Source organism: Salminus brasiliensis, chromosome 11 (genome assembly GCF_030463535.1).
Source record: "Salminus brasiliensis chromosome 11, fSalBra1.hap2, whole genome shotgun sequence".
Taxonomy (NCBI): Eukaryota; Metazoa; Chordata; class Actinopteri; order Characiformes; family Bryconidae; genus Salminus; species Salminus brasiliensis.
Genome location: NC_132888.1, coordinates 20,654,104 through 20,673,827, shown reverse-complemented (window position 1 = coordinate 20,673,827; position 19,724 = coordinate 20,654,104). Strand labels below are relative to the sequence as shown.

General features: G+C 41.1%; 2 protein-coding genes across 2 annotated transcripts in view; both read right to left on the bottom strand.

Annotated features, from left to right (window-relative positions):
* The window catches only part of sorl1 (sortilin-related receptor, L(DLR class) A repeats containing), a 79,863-nt gene extending 76,278 nt beyond the window's left edge, over positions 1 to 3,585 (bottom strand). The window contains exon 1 of the mRNA XM_072692140.1: positions 3,289 to 3,585. Coding sequence (XP_072548241.1) covers positions 3,289 to 3,561 — 273 coding nt within the window. The 5' untranslated portion in view covers positions 3,562 to 3,585. The remainder of the gene's footprint in view (positions 1 to 3,288) is intronic.
* Positions 3,586 to 14,420: 10,835 nt separating this feature from the next.
* bco2b (beta-carotene oxygenase 2b) lies at positions 14,421 to 18,794 on the bottom strand. The gene is made up of 12 exons (XM_072691195.1): positions 18,746 to 18,794; positions 18,420 to 18,618; positions 17,622 to 17,833; positions 17,386 to 17,501; positions 17,168 to 17,270; positions 16,931 to 17,059; positions 16,673 to 16,833; positions 16,414 to 16,581; positions 16,144 to 16,281; positions 15,877 to 16,059; positions 14,630 to 14,740; positions 14,421 to 14,537 (listed from the first exon to the last, which is right to left on the bottom strand). The coding sequence occupies exons 1-12, from the start codon at positions 18,792 to 18,794 to the stop codon at positions 14,421 to 14,423; spliced, it is 1,686 nt and encodes a 561-aa protein (XP_072547296.1).
* Positions 18,795 to 19,724: the final 930 nt, after the last annotated feature.

Below are 19,724 nucleotides of genomic sequence, written 5' to 3'. Positions count from 1 at the left end.
AGATGCCAGCAGTTCTCTAATCAAATTCAGGCCTGTTCTAAAAGCAGGGAAAGCAAGAACCCAGCCTTGTTCTTGTTCTTGGAAGGAGCACTGCTTCAAATACCTCTGCTGAAAATGAAAAAAACCCAGTGTAAACAGAACTCACTATAACGCGAGTAAAGGCACGCCAGACAAAGTAGCCTAAAGTTTTCAATAAACATGACAAATTCCTTGTCTTCATCGCAGAGTGGTGCGCATTCCCGAATCCCTCATTTCGACATTCTGAGAAGGCCTTTTACTCATTAGTATTCATGAGCCTCCAGGAGCTGCTTGCTTTGAACCGATCCTGTATCCAAAATCAATAGCCACTCCGAATCTAATGAAAACAGCTTTGAGAGAAACTGGGGGAAATTATGACTGGAGCCGTTTCCAGAGGAATCAGAAATCTTAATAAACGTGAAGTTCTTCCAGGGCTAAAAAGGATAGATGGAGCAAAATGAGAAAAACGGAAAGTAATTACAAAATGGGATTAGACACTGACTTGATTGTAGCCGAAGATTTATGAAATCGGTCTAAGCTTACAAAGGGTGCCTGAATTAAAAAGGCTTTTTATTCCTCCCTCCCACAGCGTAGGCATTCCTGCCTTGAAATGAACTTCGAGACAAGAGCATTGAATTCCAATCAATTTCCCACATGCAAACAGCAATCGGTTGTCAGAAACAATCAAACAGAAGTGCATGTGGATGTCCTGAAAGCTTCTCAGTCTGGAGTCTTGAGCATGTCTGAAATGGCGTCTGCTGGGTTAGGCTGTAAACGCGAATCTCTTCATGTCAGGAGAGGGTCTGGCCCATGCTTAAAGCCAGCAGCTCCAATTATTTTACACTCCAGATTGGCTGATAAGCATTTAGGAGTACACCACTGTGGGTGGAGCTGGTTAATATGGAGATATTTTATTCATGACCATCATCAGTACTCCTGTTTTCTTGGCTGTACAGTCATTTTGAGTAAAAACTAACAGTTCTAAGCACTTTCTAACAGAACTATCTCTGACGGCATGCTTTCATTCTCATAGCAGTGTTGTTCTTCTTCTACCAAGCGACTGGTGTCCCTTCCTTAATTCTTATCATCGAGCTGAAACAGTAGAACCTCTAGATCTCTCACTGATCTGCGGCTCATGCTGGTACAACAAGCAAGTGCTCACAGAAAGGAAAGAGAGATCAACACAGAGCGGAAATCTTAACTAGTCCATCTGAGGAACGCAATACTTCAGAGAGTAGTACCAGACATGACCTCTAGCCAGGCCTCTAAGAACACTTCATAGAGGATTTCCTCTATTTCCTCCTAGTCTACATTTGGCTGCTCCAACCCTTTTCATGCTAGTCTTATACGCAGCTATACATAAATAAATCGTGTGCTTTGCCATTCCTCTAAACCCCAAAACGTATAAAAAAACACATTAAAAGACCACAATACACTATTTATTGTTAATTGACCTCAGCCCACACTTTCCACAGCAATGTTTTGGTAGTTGGTGCTCCTAAAGAAGCTTTTTAAAATGTTCATAAGGCTTTTGGAAACTCCACTCTACTCCCTTTCAAGGGAAATTGTTTTAATATCTGAGATGATATTCATCGTTATTGTGATTTTGTGACATTAAGCATTTCATTACATCATCTCCACCAGCCGACTGCTGACACAAGGCCGGCTGGGTCCATGGATTCATGCTGTTGGTGCCAAAATCTGACCCTACCATCTGTGTGTCTCAGCAGAAACCAAGGACCTTCAGCCAAGGCTACATTTTCCAGTCTTCAGCTGTACAGTTCTGGTGAGCCTGTGCCCACTGCAGCCTCAGCTTTCTGTTCTTGGCTGACCGCGGTGGAACCCGATGTGGTCTCCTGCTGTTGTAGTCCTCTATCTGCCACAAGGTTGGATGTGTTGTTCGTTCACAGATTGCCACAACTTGTACAGAGTGGTCCCTGATTTCCATTCCATCTGAGCTTAGTCCCACACAATCGTTTTCTTCCAACAATCATAGAGGAATTTCCGCATACGGCTAAAGACCTTCACCTCTTACAACTGCTAGCAAACATGCGAACAGTCTAAATGCCAACACCAGCTAAAGCGAAGCATCAGGGTTATTCTGAACAGCATCTGTTTTTTTTGAGTTCCAGATCAGCAAGGACATCAACGACAAATCAGTCTGCTCAATTCCACCATTCATTAATATTTACAGATCAACCACTGATGACGAAAAACACCTTGCTTATGGCCTTCCTGCTGTCCAAGAGCGGAGACACTGAATTATACGTTGCTCAACAGTCATGGTTAGAGTAACACATGGCTCACGAAGGCCTAGAACCTCAATCCCACTAAAAACCAACAACAACAACAACACAAAAACACTCTGATCTGCAATGTCATTTTCATCTCATACCGACAAACTCAAGGAGGAACTTGATTGCCCGATGAGGTCCACACACTTCCGCAGAACCGTTCCTATTGACTCATCTAGCCTAGATACAACCTGTCCTGTTCCTCTGCACTGAAGAGACAGCACAGTCTATTAACCTATGCCTCTTGTACAAAGTGTGCTCCTCTCAGAAGACGTACAGTTCATTCAGACCACGCAGACGTGTTACATCAGCAGAGCACCACAAACGAGAGGACAAAGGGGCCAGAATAACAAATAAAAAAAAAAGATCCCAGACGATTAATATATATATATATATAATTTTTTTTAAATAATATATATATATATAATTTATATATGTATATTTTGCAGCATCAAGCTTTTTACCCCCTATTCAAGCTTAACTATCTGCAGAGGACTGGTGCAGAAATGAACACAGGTGGCTTCAGGTTCACTGTGGTGCTTCCTAAATGACAGCTGTCTTCAGGGAAGCTGAGACAGAAGGGGAATCCATGAAGGCCAGTCGAAGCAAAGGTATGTTCTGCTACCTGGAGCTGGGTGTTTTAGCTGAAGAAGACAACGCTGGGTGAGACCTGGCGTTTACACGTCTCCTGTGTGCAATCTATTAGATGAAATACTCGTAAACCACACGGTAATGAATATGGGGGCATCCACAGCTGACCTTTTCACCAGAACAGGCTAAAACCAGCATCCCCAGTCATTTGCAGTGGTAGTGAAGGGGCGTGGGAAAACCGTTTCGAGAAGGCAAACAGGTCACACTAAAACAGCTGGCATTTAGATAAGGGGTGAACAACTGTGGAGGTTGGTGGAGGTCGGTAAAGGGGGGCATTTCAGTCGTCGCTTTCTTGGTGGACAGAGAAGAGCACCGCTGCACTCACCCGTCCGTAGACCTTGGGCACGGGGCTCTCGGCGGCGCTCCGCCGACTGCGAGTTCTCTGCTCGGTTGATGCTCCAGCCGCTCCCCCCGCTGAGCTCTCCGAGAACCGGCCGGAGGCGCTGACCAGAGAAAAGCCCCTGTCCTGGGGCAGCATGAACCGGGGGTCCTGGTGAAGACGAAGCGTGACGGAAAAGGAGCCGGGGACGAACCACAGGACGAGGAAAACAGCACAGCGGCGGAGAGAGAGCATCCTGCACGTCTGCTTTGTCGCCATGTTTGTGTATGTTTGTGTTTCTTCTTGCTGTGTGAGGAAGAGCGCCGCCTGCGGCCACCACAGGAACCGACCCTCGAAACCTTTGTTGAAGCTTCATTTGGATTCGTTTTATTTTAGGCTAGTTTAATATGGTTAATTTCATCTTTTGTTTCTTTTCGTTTTTCTTTTCCTTATTTTTGTTTGCTGCCTGTCTGATATGAGCTCGCTCTGCTCGTCTCTCCTCCTTATTGACTCTCTCTGTGTCTTATCTAATCCAGTCCATTACGTTCACACTTTGCAAAGCTATGTGTCTGCTTACCACACAGCGGAACATCTGAGTCCACTTAGCTTTGAATGTGATTTGGGTTATGTCTGTTATATTTACTCTTGAGGACAGTTGCTCTCAGATTACCTCTGGAGTTCAGTGCAATATTCAGGACTCAATGTTATCTGTCTGTCTGTCTGTCTGTCTGTCTAACTAAATATCTATCTATCTATCTATCTATCTATATGTCTGTCTACCAATCTTTCTATAAACCAGTCTATATATCTATCTATCTATCTATCTATCTATCTATCCATCTATCTATTTATTCATTTATTCATCAATTGAACACAGTCTGTCTGTCTGTCTGTCTGTCTAACTAAATATCTATCTATCTATCTATCTATCTATCTATATGTCTGTCTACCAATCTTTCTATAAACCAGTCTGTCTATCTATCTATCTATCTATCTATTTATTCATTTATTCATCAATTGAACACAGTCTGTCTGTCTGTCTGTATATCTATCTTTCTATATATTTGTCTGTCTGTCTATCTATGTGTATATCTATATTTCTTTCTATCTGTCTGTCTGTATGTCTGTGTCTGTCTGTCTATCTGTCTATCTGTCTGTCTGTCTGTCTGTCTATCTATCTATCTATCTATCTATTTATTCAATTCTATCAATTAATTAAACACAGTCTGTCTGTATATCTATCTTTCTATATATTTGTCTGTCTGTCTATCTATGTGTATATCTATATTTCTTTCTATCTGTCTGTCTGTCTATCCATCTTTCTATCTTTCTATATAGCCATCTATCTATCTATCTATCTATCTATCTATCTATCTATCTATCCATCTATCTATTTATTCATTTATTCATCAATTGAACACAGTCTGTCTGTCTGTCTGTCTGTATATCTATCTTTCTATATATTTGTCTGTCTATCTATGTGTATATCTATATTTCTTTTTATCTGTCTGTCTGTCTGTCTGTGTCTGTCTGTCTGTCGGTCTATCTATCTATCTATCTATCTTTCTATCTATCTATTTATTAATAAACATTTAATTGTGACTTTCAGGTTCTTGTTTACTCTTGAAGCTGTTGCCTGGACGGTGAAATAAACCCTGGTACATTTTTAAGATTTACTGAAAACCGAGTGGCAGGGTCAGCACTGTTTACCTTTGGGCCTAGTCTGATTAAATTACGCTGTCGACAGAGAATCTCTAGCACACTCAGAAAAGAGACTTTGCTGTGAAAAACACAGTCAGGAACCAAACTCACACTGGGAAACTGCTGTTAGTCTGATTCAGCTCAACTCTTCATAGTTATTTCTATTTCTGTATTCCAGTTTAATCATTGCTAATTCCCACCCACTCACTAGCACTCCCAAAAATCGCATGATGCCACCAGTTCTGGGTTAGTAAGGCCAGCACATGCTTCCTCTGAGACATGTGAAACCAGCCAGCTGCTTCTTTATAAACTCCTGCTAACCCCACGTTAATGGCCGGGGTTGGAGAGCACTAACTGCCAGTCAGCAGTCAGCCTAATACGTCAGCTATCAGATGCCCTTGCAGACTAGCATCATGCTGAGTGATGAAGTCCTGGCCACGGATGGCTGTGGCATCACCAGGGATCAAACTCAACAACAGTTGCAAGTGTTTAACAGCTGATATTCTGCAAATCAAAAGGGTTCTAGTAGCTCTGTGTGTTCAGGAGTTATCTTTTAATGCATCATTTTAGCCCCTGTATCAGAGCAGCAATTGTTTGTCAGAGAATCACACATAACGTGACCCATATGTAAGGGGAAATTGTCCAGCAATGGCTGATATGGACATCAGTCACTCCTTCCTTAACTGCTTCTGATCTGGAGGACACTACGTCTCCTTTCTTTTCTTTATGCAACCCATAAAAGCTGCACATAAGAATAAGAGATGGAAAGAGATGACCAACACAGGATCCACGGCCTGCGGCATGTTAGTAAGAGGTGGCATTACACTGCAGAGGAAGAGATGACTTAGATACAGTCAAATAACCACACACACAAAGGAGAAATGCAATGATACATGTAGTTGTTTGAGAAGGAGTAAATCATCCTAACTTATTAATTGGGCAGAAGTAAATATGTGCTTGAGTCGGAAATAAGAAGGATGGTGAACATAACTATTACAACAGGAATCAATAACAAAACAAGAGAAAAAACTGTTGGTATGGTATGTATGGAATGGTATTTTTTAAATATACAATATTTTTCCTGCATGATCTGTTCTTGGAAAGCCAGCACCTGATCTTCTTTCTCCACATTTAAAAGTTACCATGGACTAATTGAAATGATGTCCTTTAAGCTTTGTGATCAACATCGCCACCTAGTGCTTCTTTCAGTCCCTTGAAAGTTTCAGTAAGAGTAAAGAAATGTTGTTGTTTTTTTATTTTTATAGCTACAAAATACCATTTCCATAGACAAAACAATAAAAAGACTTTATCATGCTTTATTTTCTGTTTTTGTATTTTATTGAAAACACAGGCTAAATACAGATTTTTATAAAAAATAAAAACGAGTAACTAGATTAGGCTTTATTTTCTTTTCTTTTTTTTTATTTTTATTTAAAACACAAGCTAAATACAGACTTTTATCAAAATAAAAAAGGCTTTAATTTCTTTTCTTTCTTTTTTTTTGCATTTTTATTGAAAACACAAGCTACAGACCTTCATACAAAATGAGTAAAAACTAGGCTTTATTTTCTTTTTTGCCTTTTTATTGTAAAAACAGGGTAAATACAGACTTTCATAATAATAATAAAGTACGTTTTTTTTTCTTTTTTTGCATTTTTATTGTAAAAACAGGGTAAATACAGACTTTCATAATAATAATAAAGTACGTTTTTTTTCTTTTTTGCATTTTTATTGCTAAGAAAAACACAGCAGCACCTCCACAGAAATTATGTAAAAGTATGCATGGTCACAACCTCTTTTAGCTGCTCCGGTCTGGCAGACACTACAGAACTATGCCCACTCAGACTGTCAGACACAAGAACAGTTTTTACCCTCAGGCCATCACCTTCCTCAGCAGCTGATCACCATCATCAGCTACAGGCCATAGATACTACTGATAAACTATCATCACTGGTATCCTACAGTTACTGCACTACTGCACCATTACTCATTTAATGTTCACACTGCTGTGCTTTATTCTGTATAGTGTCGCTTACTGCTGTTCTGTGAATAACAATAACACTGTAAAGCACACTGTACAGAAATGTCCTGGTATAGTCTGTGTATACTGTGTTTACTATTGTTCTACTGTTCTCTGTATATTGTTTAATATAGATACTGTTGTAAATTATAGTAGCTGTTAATACTAGAGAGACACTAACAGCCGGAAACAAATGTTTTGTGTGTGTGTGTGTGTGTGTGTGAACATACTTGGCCATTTTTACAGGGCAATTTTTATGTGTTACATTTGACACTTTCAGGCAATAATCTGGCTAAACATGAACCCTCGTGTGTGTTTACATGATCCACACAGGCCTTGTTAACGTTTCCTGGTTGCATAGCAACAAGCTATTTGTACAGGCGTATACAGCGCTAGCTAGCTAGCTAGTTAGCTAAGGTTAAGAAGACTACCTGGTGGTAATATTAGATGATTGTGTATCCAGACTAATTTAACCTACTCACTAATACACTTCTCCTCTCAAACACTCCTCTCTGTAGCTCGAACTATCCCTCCAGCACAGTAAATAGCGAGCTAAACGACTAGCTATTTACTAGCTAGCTAAATTGCTAGTGCTAGCACTAACGAAGAAACTGGATGCTAGCTAGCTAGCTAGCTAAAAGTTGCCTGCCTTTACACGAGGCCTTTAGCTAGCTATATCTAGAGTCCAGGACTTTACTTTCAGGTAACACATCTTTTGTCCTAGCTATCTAGCTAGCTTTTTAACTAGCTATGTTTTTATTTTTATTTTTATAACAGGTAGCTAGCTAGCTAACTAGATCAATCACTGGACATGAGCACAGTTAGTCAGCTGTCTATTTTGTGCTAATGTTAATGCTAAAGGAGGCTTAAACTATGCAGAGAACTATGAGTCAGCAGAGCATTGGCAACTTTTATGCACTGTGCTGTGAGCTCAGCTCTCAGAGACCCGGCTCTGTACTTTTACGTGGTCTGCAGCTTCATGGCTGATCTGCTGTGGTTCATAAACACTTCCACTTCATATCTAGGAGGGAAGAAATGACACCAACTGACTTGTTGTTGCAGCGGTGGCTCCTATTACAGAACCACGTGGAGTTCAGTGGAGCTCTTTAGAAACACCCATTCCTTCACTGTGCATGTCTGGAAAGGTAGACTGCATGGCTAGGTGCTGGATTTTATACACCTGTGTCAATGAGACTGACTGAAACATCTCAACATCTCATCTCTTAGGAGATGTGTATGAATAGTAATGTGGTCCCTGCATTATACCTCACTAACCTGTAGGTAACCCAAGTATAAGTATTGTTGTGTACATAGCTAAGTTAGGAGTAATGACTTGAGTGGAAATACAAAAAGTACATAAAACGAGTCACGACTCACAAAAGTTTTCTAAAGAACAGCAGAGGCATCTGTCAGCATCTGTAAGAACTGAAGTCTGTTGGCCACTGTCCTACTTTTTGGGACTCCTGTGGTAAAACTAATTGCTAAATTTCAAAAAGAGAGGCGTGTGTAGCAGTTCAGCTACGATCACCAACAGATTGCAACTGGCTCTAAATGTACCCGAGTAAACATTCCTTTAGATTTCGGAGGCTGAAAGAAATGTTTGAATGCTTGCTTTTAAAGGAACTAACTGATGTGTAGGCCTTGTGTGCTTACATGTGCTCTATGAATGAGTATTGTTGCCTGTACAGTGTGTTTGGTTTGAATAGTGTTTATTCAAAAGTGCACAATTTTCTAATGTCTGATTTTGTATGTTGGTACAGGCTGTGAAAACAGATCTCTTCTTTGGAGGATAATAAAGAATCTAATCGAAGCGAATCTTTCTTCAGGTGCAGTCTTTCTTTTTCAGGTATAAATGAAAGTAAACGAGGCAGGTGCTGTGCTGTTCACGTCTGATGATATTCTTATGAAAGCGGTTGCTGCTTTGATATTACACTGATTTCACCCGTTTTCCTTGTTTGTAAGAAGCAACGCTGGCATTTGTCATTTGCATCCCTTTGGTCGAACAGGACAAAAGACAGAACAATGACTGGGAAAGGCTCGCCGATGACTCTCAAGGGGACAGAAGTCAAAGGATCTAAACAAAAGATGACAGACGTAAGTCTATTATCAAATTAAAGTCTTTTCTTATGCCTGTGTTCAAACTAGTCCAAAAGTGAATTCATTATTTTATTTTTTTAATTGGCTGTTTTATTTATGCTTTTGAATAAATGTACTAGAGACTACAAGATAATGAAGAAAATAGACTTTTATTATTGATCAGATCTGATGTAGAAAGGGCAGAGCTGGGCTCACAATACCTGAGCTCACAATAAATGAAGTGATTACAGTATGAAGACCAGCATGTGCCCTGACAACAGAGGACAGCTTTGCCATTCAATGAAATGAATTCCATTAGTTTTTATAATTAAAAACCAGTGGCTGCAGATGGTGTCTTTCAGTTTCTGTTGCTTTAGCGTGATCTGCTTATCTTGATTAAGCATGTAGTGGAGAGGTTCTTGAGCCTTGTATCCTCTTCTGTGACAAACAGCTTCTCTGTTGTTCCTTGTAGAAACTGTCAGACTTTCCCCCCCAGTGCTTATCTGCTGGTGTTCTGTTTGAACTGTCTGAAAGTGTTTACACTGACTGGCAGTGGAGAGTTAGGGACCACCCAGCATTTTTCAGTTGCTATGACTCTTTTTCATGTTCATTCTCTCACTCTCTTTTTTTTTTTTCGATTACGTGTATTGCTTCCGACAGTGGGAGTGTGATGACTGCCACACGCCTCCTCTGGCACTTGTGCAGCCAGCCAGCACCTCTTTTTCCGAACTACTGCTAATGCAACATTACCATGCACCCAACACTCTCAGAAGAAAAAGCTGTGATGCATTGGCCGGTAGATGCCAGCATTGATACATTGGCCGGTCAGCGTCGCGCTGGAGTGCCATCTACCCATCCTGAAGAGAGCAAGGCCAATTGTGCTCTCTCAGGGCCCCAGTTGCTGATGGCTAACAGCATAATGGGGATTCAAACTAGCAATCTTCTGGTCATAGTGACAGCGCCTTATTTTGCTGGACCACTTGAGGCCCCAATTTTCTTTCTAACTTTTGGCACTTTGTTGTATTAGATTTTTTATGATTTTTTTATTTTATTTTTTTTGGCCAAAGTATTTTCTTCCTTAGACAAAAAACGAAAGTTAAAATGTTTCAGTGGGTGAAAATGTGGTGCATCCCAAATGTAAAAAAGTAAGACTATAAAATGATTTTCTTTTGCAGTATGTAGGCCTGTCACAATAATGTATGGGCAATATATGTGTATAACCTTATTTTAGGCACTGACCAGTTATTTTCCCTGACCTCGATTATGACCATTTTGTGTTTTCTTAGTGAGGAGAGCCTGTTAACATAAAAGAGTCGGTATGTCAACTTTTTAAAAAAAATGTGTCTTTATTTTATTTAGCTTTTATTTATTTATGATATTTTATTATTTAAACATTTATTTATATTCCAGTTTCTGAATATGTCTGAATATTCCTAATAATGAAAAGGTTTACTGCTCTTTAAAAGGGTTATTGCATTATTATGCTATTAAACACAATCATATCAGAATATTATGCCCACCTATCTAATAGTGTGAAAAACAGCCTTGGCAAGACATTGCGGTATAGCTGTATTAGATGACGGAAAGGGGTTCATTATAGAGGTCAACTGGTCCACAGCGGCATGTCGATCACTCTGTACCACTTGTGGGAGTCGTTGTTCCCCGCTGGCATCAAAGGCCCATGGAGCACCACTTTTTGCAGAAGGACTCTTGTTCTGAGATATTTCATTTTGTGTTGTGGTTTTTAATTACTTTCAGCATGACATGGTCTTAAGATGACATTAATATTGCTAATTACAGTTATATTAAATAGTTCAGCTGTGTGTGTTTTTGTGCTGAATATGATGATGTTGTTTCTCAGGTTGATCTTGCAATACCATATTCTGATAATTCACCTGCAAAGAAGACAAAGTTGCAGTGTACAAAACCATCAGCTGCAGATGTGACTGATGGTTTTGAAACAGCATGGGCAGGTATGTTCAGTTTTAGCTTTATTGTGTTTAAATTCAATATTATAATGAATTAATTAATGTAATTATTATGAATTAAATACAGCTCCAGTCTTGGTATGTAAAGACCAGCTAGGCAAGTCATTTAATATACAATTGAATGCAAACATTTGGGCAACCTTGGCACACATTTTGATTTTTAATTGAGAAGTAGTAAACAAACAAAAACAAATGTTCTTTTTATCCTAATTGTCATGCCTGCACCTGTTCTGTCATGTCTGCCTCTGTTTTGTGTTGCCATGTGCTCCCATGTTTGTCTTGTCTGTCCTAGCCCTGCCTGTCCATTAGTGTTCCCTCATGTATCTCCTTTGTAACCACGCCCCCCTGTCATTCCCAGGAGTTGTTCATTAGTCTACCTATAAGTACCCCTTTGTTTCAGCCTTCGTTTGTCTGGTCTTCTTCATATCTGTTTTATGGTTTGTTGACTTGACTTGGTTCTGTGTGATTCTTGTATGGTTTTATTTGGTAAAAATTTTTTTTTTAAATTTTTATTTATTAATAAATATCCTTCGTGCACATCCATCTCCATCTCCAGCCCCTACAAACTGTGACACTAATGCACAGTTACCCCAACTGCAATCCTTAATGTGGCCTGTGCAAAAGTTTAGATAAAAAAACTAAGCAATTTCAAATGCTTAGATTGTTTAGCAAATGTCACCAAGTGTAATTAGTGTAATTAAAATTTAAATTTCCAAGCTTCATAAATTCTCTGACTCTTCCAGCCTTGTGCTAACATTTAGCAACCATAGGCTCCTCTTAGCAACTATCTTAAGATGTGAAAACAAAAGTGATCGATACTCACAAGGATGGGGAAGGCCGTAAAATACAGCCAATATCTCAGAACTAGAGTCCTTCTGCAGAGACAAGTGGGATAAATTCCAGTTACAAGAACTGAGACTTTGAGCTGCTTAAAAAATAAGTGTGATCTTGGTTTCTTATTTTTTGTGACACGAAAGACATTGTTTGTGCATTAGAATCTGTCAAAAATATTGTGTTCTGTGTTTGTTAAGCTGCAGAAGCTGTGTTTACGACTTAATAGAAAAATGTGCCATTTGGTCAAGATGATCAAGCCTTCCCATACAACTGTACAACCTCTAACGTGCATTTATTTTGTCGTTCTTTTAGATGCTGTCAGGGAGATCAATGCTCTTTTTTCAAAGTTCTCTGAGGTCTTGCGGTAAGTATGCAGAGACTGTCAGTCTTACAATTAGTGACAGCTGTTAAAAAAAAGTGAAAAACTCAGTATGGCATCAGTATGACATCCCTCAAAGAACCATGTGAAGCACCTTTAGTTTTAAGAGTGAAGTAACTGTAATACAATAAGTCAGAGGAGCTAAATGCAAGTGCAGGACAAGTCATTATAAAGGCCAAGGGTCAGTGATAGTTCAAGATCAATCTCAAGGCAAAGGTGGTACATGCAGAAATCAGAGAAAGGTGGAAAACAGGTGGTAGTTAAGACTAACTTAGAGCGTAAGTTAAATCTGACAAGAGAGTAACCATAGATTACAGGGATAGAAACCCTCATTCCAGAGAACACAGGAACACAGTTCCACTGCTTCACAGTTTAATCCTGGGTTTAATTAAACCCTCTAGCGCACACCTGCCGTTAGGAATGGTGCCAATTGGTTCATTTTTATCTGCTGCAGAGAGTCCTATTCTATTAGCAGTACTTTGCTACTCTACAGTACTCTACAGTGACTAGGCAAACTCTATGTGTGCATTTCTGCACATCTGTGTCAGCAATGGGTGCAACTTAAAGTAGCTGATTGCATTCATTAGAAGTGGTGTCCACGATTTGAACATATTGTGTATCTGGTCCATTTGGTACCCAAACAGGCAGAGCGAATTATGAATTTGTGAGCCGAGCTGCGTCCAAAATACTACCGTAGTACAAGGAAACTTAAAGCTGCTAAACTATATATAGTATGTAAGTATGTGGTTTTGGAGACACTTTAGGATTTACCATATTTTTATTGTGTAAGTTTAGCCTTTCCTTAGAATAAAAGTGTAAAACCATGATGCAGTTTGACATGACACTGTTTATATATCATTAAGTTATATATAAGTTGTTATGTTGTTCCTGTCCAATGTCCACACCTCAGAGAGAGAGCTGCGATGGATGCAGCACAGGTTGATCAGCTGGAGAGTGTTCTATCTGAGGCTTTGAGTTTGGAGTTACAACTTAAAGAGAAGAAAGAACATCTGAGACGATCTCTGGCCATCATCTCAGACAAACTGCAGGGGTAGATTTCAGCTTTGAACACTTGACTTCACTTGAATGTGTTTTGTCCATGATATTTAGTTCTGAGCTTGTGCATGTTCTGTGAAAAGTAACATTTGAAAACAAAATGAGATGTTCTGGCAAATTTCAGTAATCTTCAAGAGGATGACACTGTGTCTACAGACATTTAATTTAGCCTACTGCAGTATAGGTGTTTGTATAGCATATCTTATACAAGTGTAAAATATGTCAAAGCCTCCAACATAGAAAGCAAATAAAAGCTCAGTTCTGTTGTTTTACTCTGTAGTTTCTGTAGAATCTGTTCAATAGCAGTTCATTCAAGCATTCAGCACACATGTGAGCAGTTCCAGAACCATGATCTGGTTATCTGCCTTAATTGTTACAACATTTTTCCATGTTTTGCTCGTTGAGACCATTACCAGCCCCCTGACAATATTACAGACAAATCTTTACATTGAACTGGTCATTCTGAAAAGCGCTCGGTGTATAAATGGAAGCCCGTCAGTATGTGGGTGGAGTCCTGTCTGAATGTGGATGGAACCCCATCTGTATGCGGGTCAGTCCCTTTTGTGTGTGGATGCAATCCCACTGAATATGTGTGGGTGGAGTCCGGTCTGTGTGTAGGCATGGAGTTATGTCTTTGCATGGGTGGAGCCCTGTCACTGTGAAGGTGGAGTTCTGTCTGCGTGTAGGCATGGAGTTATGTCTTTGTGTGTGTGAGAGTTGAATCCCATCTTTGTGTGAGTCTAGCCCTGTCAGTGTGAGGGTCGAGTCCCCTCTGTGTGATGGTCAAGTCACGTCTGTGTGTTCGCAGAGTCCTGTCAGTGTAAGGGTCGATTCCCATCTGTGTGTGGGTGGAACTATGTCAGTATGTGGGTGGAGTCCTGTCAGTGTGAGGCTTGAGTCCCATCTGTGTGAGGGTGAAGTCCCATTGTGCAGATTGAGTCTCATTTGCGTGTGGGTGGAGTCCCATTGGTGTGTGTGTGGAGTCCTGTGTTTGTGTGGGTGGAGTCCCGTCTGTGTTTATATAGTCCTGTTTGTGTCTAGGCAAAGCCTGGTTTGTGTGTGGGTGGAGTTCCGTCTGTGTTCTTTAGATTCCAGCTTGAAAAGCTCCGTGGAAGCCATATGGGATGTTGACAGGCACCTCAGCTCGGCCCAGCTCCTCAAAGTTCTTTGCATCCAGAACCAACAGGAAAGTGCTGTTGTCCTGTTGAGATGTATTAAACTGAATAATGAGTCTTTAGTAGTGTATATGTTTATATAGTACACTCATTTTATACACTATGTATTATGCTTGACCTTATTAGGGGTTATGACCACTGACAGAACGACTCCATCGTCTTCCTGCACAGCATTAGGTGAAGGGACAAAAACCGGCTCTGAGGGGTAATATCCTTCCTGCTGCCAAACCTAGGAGAAGATCGTCAAGTCAGTGTGTTTTTTTTTTTTTTTACTGTAAGTAAACATGGGTTCCTCATTTAACTGAAGCATGAAGCATCACGCTTGTAATGACTGACTAATGATTCTCAGGGTGTAAGGGAGAGCAGGACACAACCATGTGCATTTAGATTTTTGCTGAATAATGCATGGGGCAGTGGTGGCTCAGCGGTTAGAGCGCCGGGATATCGATAACAGGGTTGTGGGTTCGATTCCCGGGCTCGGCAAGCTGCCACTGTTGGGCCCTTGAGCAAGGCCCTTTACCCTCTCTGCTCCCCGGGCGCTGGAGTTGGCTGCCCACCGCTCTGGGTGTGTGTGTGTACTCACTGCCCCTAACACATGTGTGTGTGTGAGTGTGTGTTCACTACCAGATGGGTTAAATGCGGAGGACACATTTCGCTGTACAGTCCACACTGTACAGTGACGAATACGTGCACCTTTATCCTTTTTACCTTTATTTAAGCTATATATGCAAACAATCTACACCTCTCTCAGCTTCAAGTGAACGCAAACTTTGTTTAACCTACTGTCTGTGAGTAAAAGTGTCACAACTAGCCCCAGAGGTGGGGGTCATTGGTACAGCCTGAGGGGCTATTTATTACAGCCTCTAAAAAGTCTGCTAAAATAATGTAAGCACAAAGAATTTCATCCAAACGAGAGAGAAGAGAAGAGAAGCTTCTCAACCTAAACACAAGCATTGCATGGTAACATGGTAAACATGGTACAATTCCGACCTCAAAGTAAAGAGCTAATATTAGCACATTTCTATTGAAAACACATCCTTTAAAAATTGACATTTTCTGAATTTACATGCGAGATATGTGGGCTTTTCTCAGTTTGTTCTTTGGGAGGCTTGGTTGTAACTCTGCCACAACTAACCCTGTCGTGTGGAGGCTATACTACTTTAGCCTGGCTAGATCTCACTGTGTGTACACTCTTCAGGGTGATTTCTGAGAAGTAACAGACCGATTACTGCCAAAAAGCACAAAATGTTGCCAGAAACGCACCCTGCTATCCACCAGTCCATATGTCCATTTAGTGGACAAATCACTAAATACTAAAGCATGCCGCCACTAGAGGTTGTACATGTAAGGATATCCATGACTAACCATCATGTGTTTGTCTTGAAGGTCCATCTTTATGAGGGAGTCTCCAACCAGGTGCCTAAAACCACATGCATAGAAGTACCGGTAGGGGTGGGTGTTGCACTTTGCGTAGTTAATCTGTGGGAACTCTAGGCCGCCGTATTCATGGAGCTCATCATCATGGAGGTCTTCAGGTGTACAGCGCACCTGCAAAAACATTTACATGTGTTTACGTCTGCCTTTTTTGTTTGTTTGTAGGCCTAATTCTTGTCTGTAGGAACATCAGCCAACCTTGTTTTTGCCTGTCTTGATGGCAGTTGCTGGGCTGTCCGGTCTGGTGTTCAGATTTTGCCCACAGGGTGTGTCCTTCCCTACGTTGAGCGGTAAGACAAATCTGCGTGGAAATATTCTGCAAATTGTGTTGTAAACCTGGAGAAAGTGCAGCAGAGACTCAGTTGAAATTCTTGCCACAGAACAGAAAGTTAATAGATAATCAATGATCAGTTTGTAGAGTTAAGCCTATGTAAAGTGTAGTACTATTGATTTTAGCAGGTGTTTTACCTCATCTAGGCCATCCCCAGACTTCCTCAGATTCTGAATCAGGAAATTGTTGATAGCTTTGCCATCATCAGAGCAGCACATGTCCATGATTAGGAAGCCATCTTCCTCATAACAGTTGATCTGATGAAAGGTGGACAGTGGCTTGGCATAGTATCTGATGGGAATCAGCTGTAAGAGAGGAGGGGAATGAATCTAGGTGCCGTCTTTGTCAGGACTGCTACATTTACTAATCTAATTGCGGTCAGTTTCCAGTCAGTACCTTGCCGGTGTGCTTGTTGATCAAATGGAAAACCGTCTGCTGTTTGGGGTCCCAGTACAGCCCATCACTGATGCCTTTCCCGCGTAGCTTCCCAGTCACAACCTTTAGCAGGTCAATTTTGATGGGCTGCTCAATAAACACCACATAGTTCTCTGACATGGCTGAAATTAAACATGTAGAAACCGGTTAGTCCACAGCGCCAAAGAGAAGGAGGTCATTAGCCTTCTAGAAAAGCCTTGTAAGTGTTTGAAGGCTCACCAAAACTGTGGTAGTACGAGGGCTTTGTCTTATCCCCAGATGGGATAGTGCATATAATAGTAGCTCCCTCCAATGTCTCATCTGGGCTGATTTTCTCTGGAGGTACTCTGATGATATTGTAAGATGCACCTGGAAAGAAAAGGCCTCTGCTGACATTTCCTATTCTGAATAATCAGAGCTTTTACTTAAGCCAATGTATAGTCCTGTATAGTCTGGACCCTCAGTCTCAGAACTGACCTTTAGACGTATAGGAATTGCCCATATTGTATGTAGTTCCATCCGGATCTATATGAGGATGAGCTGTCGCTCCATTGACGGCTATAAACTTACTCCAGTCCACCTTTTAGAAGAAGCCATTTCAGCAAGTTGACCATCAACATCTTCAGTTCTCATTTAATCTCAGAGGTTTGCAATGTTTTGGCAAGACTGAACCAAAGACCAATTGAGGTACTTACCTTTTCCTTGGTCTCCAGGGTCTCAGGATCAATTCTGTGCATGAAGTTGGTCTCTGTGCTGACGTAGTAGTCTCCTTTATACTGGACGAAGCTCACACTTGCATTGTCTGTTGGTTCTGTTGGAAGCAAAGTTTGTACGCTTAGTTTTTTCAAAAAACCCTAGGCTTTGGTCATGTGCACCAGTGCCTCCAGGACCAACCTACCCCCCCCCCCCCCCCCTCCAATTCTGATCTTACTTTGCACTTCAAAGCGTGAGAGGAAGCGCTGGAAGAAGTTCTTGCACGGGTCTGGCATGGCGAGAGTGCCAAATTCAGACACCACAATGCGGTTGTTCTCAGCATTCGTCTTGTAGCAGTCGCTATTCAAGAAGCGGCTCATGTAGGTCACTGTTCCTCCTTCGATTCTGAACTGGTGCAGAAGAGCCATTCCATCAAACCAGTGGTTGAATCTGAGGGACAGAGATGGTGTTCCATTTACACAGTTTGTCCAAAAGTCCAAAAAAACCCTTCTAACGAATGCATTCAGCTATTTTAAATTGCTAAAGCAGATGTGCAAATGCACACACACAGCTTGTCTGACCCCTGTGGATCAGTATTGCCAATAGAATAGGACTCTCTGGAGCAGATTAACATGAACCTAATGCCAGTTGTGGACTAGAGGTGTATAAAGCCCCTGTGGATGTGATGGGGAGTTGGGGATGAGGTGGGGTTGTGATCATCCAACATCCTGACCTTACTAACGGTCTTGTCGCTGAATGCAATCAGATCCCCCCAGCAATGCCTAGACAGCCTTCCCTGGACAGTAGAGACTGTTACTGTTACTTTTTTAATACCCTTAATTTTGGAAGAAAAAAAAAGGAAGGAGCAGGTGTCCCAATACTTTTGTCTATATAGTGTATCAGGAAAGTTCAATTCTACATGTATTAGACACCTCTATACTGTAAGAATGTGTCGGCTCATTTGCATGGTTGTAATGTCTTAAGGCCTTAGGGTGTAATCATTCTGGGATTGCAGAAGAATATTATCCGTACTCACTGGGTGTTCCCAAACTCAAACTTTCCAGGTCCATTCCTGAGGAGGTTTCCATGGATCCATGAAGGAATAGTTCCTCTAATTTTGGTGGAGATAGGCTGTGGGGTGTCATCCACAGAACACACCAGCTTTTCAATGCACGGCAAACCATGCACGTCTGTGAAATACTGCTTCTCTTTCTTTGACTTGGTGTTCGTCTGGCCTATGGGCGAGACAAGACAAAGATCCGCAAATATGACCTTGCATCATTGGGTTTGTTGCAGGCTGCTGCTGTGCAAATTTGAGCGATAAGTTGATAAGATAAGTGAATGAAGCAAATTATAACTCACTCGGATTGCTACTCTTCATGGTGCTCCTGGTTGGCTTGCTGGTCTTCATGTTGATGCCGGCTGAGACCTATGCCTGAGAGAGGCTGTGTTAACTCCCTGTGCTGTTGGGGCTGTTTTATATTGAGTGCGAGCCTTGTCCCACCATGTGACATTTATGCAACACTGAATGAGGGGCCCTAAGTGTCCCCGGGTAGTACATTAATTAGGTTATATGCCATATTCAGTTGATCAGTTGATCAGTGTACTGTACAAAGCCCTCTAAACCTGTTATTTGTTGGATTTACATGAGACGTATTTTCTCAGCCCTTTATACCGTCCCCAGGTGAATGCTGATGTGCTGAAGCACCTGTTAACACCATTAAGATTAGTGATCCTCCAGTAAGACAATTCTGCAGAAACATTATTCTTAAATTATCTGGTGTGTATACATAAACATACACAATATGTGGACAAAAGTATTGGGACACCTACTTTTTCATTGTTTCTACTGAAATGAAGAGTGTTAAAAAAGAGTTTATCCTGCTTTTGCTGGAGTAACTGACTCTGCTGTTCAGGGCAGACTTTCAACTAGATTTCAGAGTATTGCTGTGAGGATTTGATTGTGTCAGCCCAAAAGCTATGAAGCTGGGGGCCTTTATATCCCTTTAGGCAACGCCTGGCCTTGGGCATGGTGTCAGTAGGGTCATGTTTAACTGCTCCACACAGTCCTTGGTTTGGGTTATTCCTAAAAGAATACACAATAAAGAGGCAGGCAGACTATTTTAATTGCATGCTGTCACATAAAATGAACCAGAAAATTACAAAATGTACATATTTCTATTTCAGAATTGTTTTGCTAGTGTGTACTGGCAGAACTAACAGCCTTGTAGGGTGACATCGATGTAATCAGGTTAGGAAAATCCCAACAACAAACAAGACGTTATTTATGAGAAGAAAAAACATATTTGCAACGCACAGAATTCCACAGGAAGATCTACTA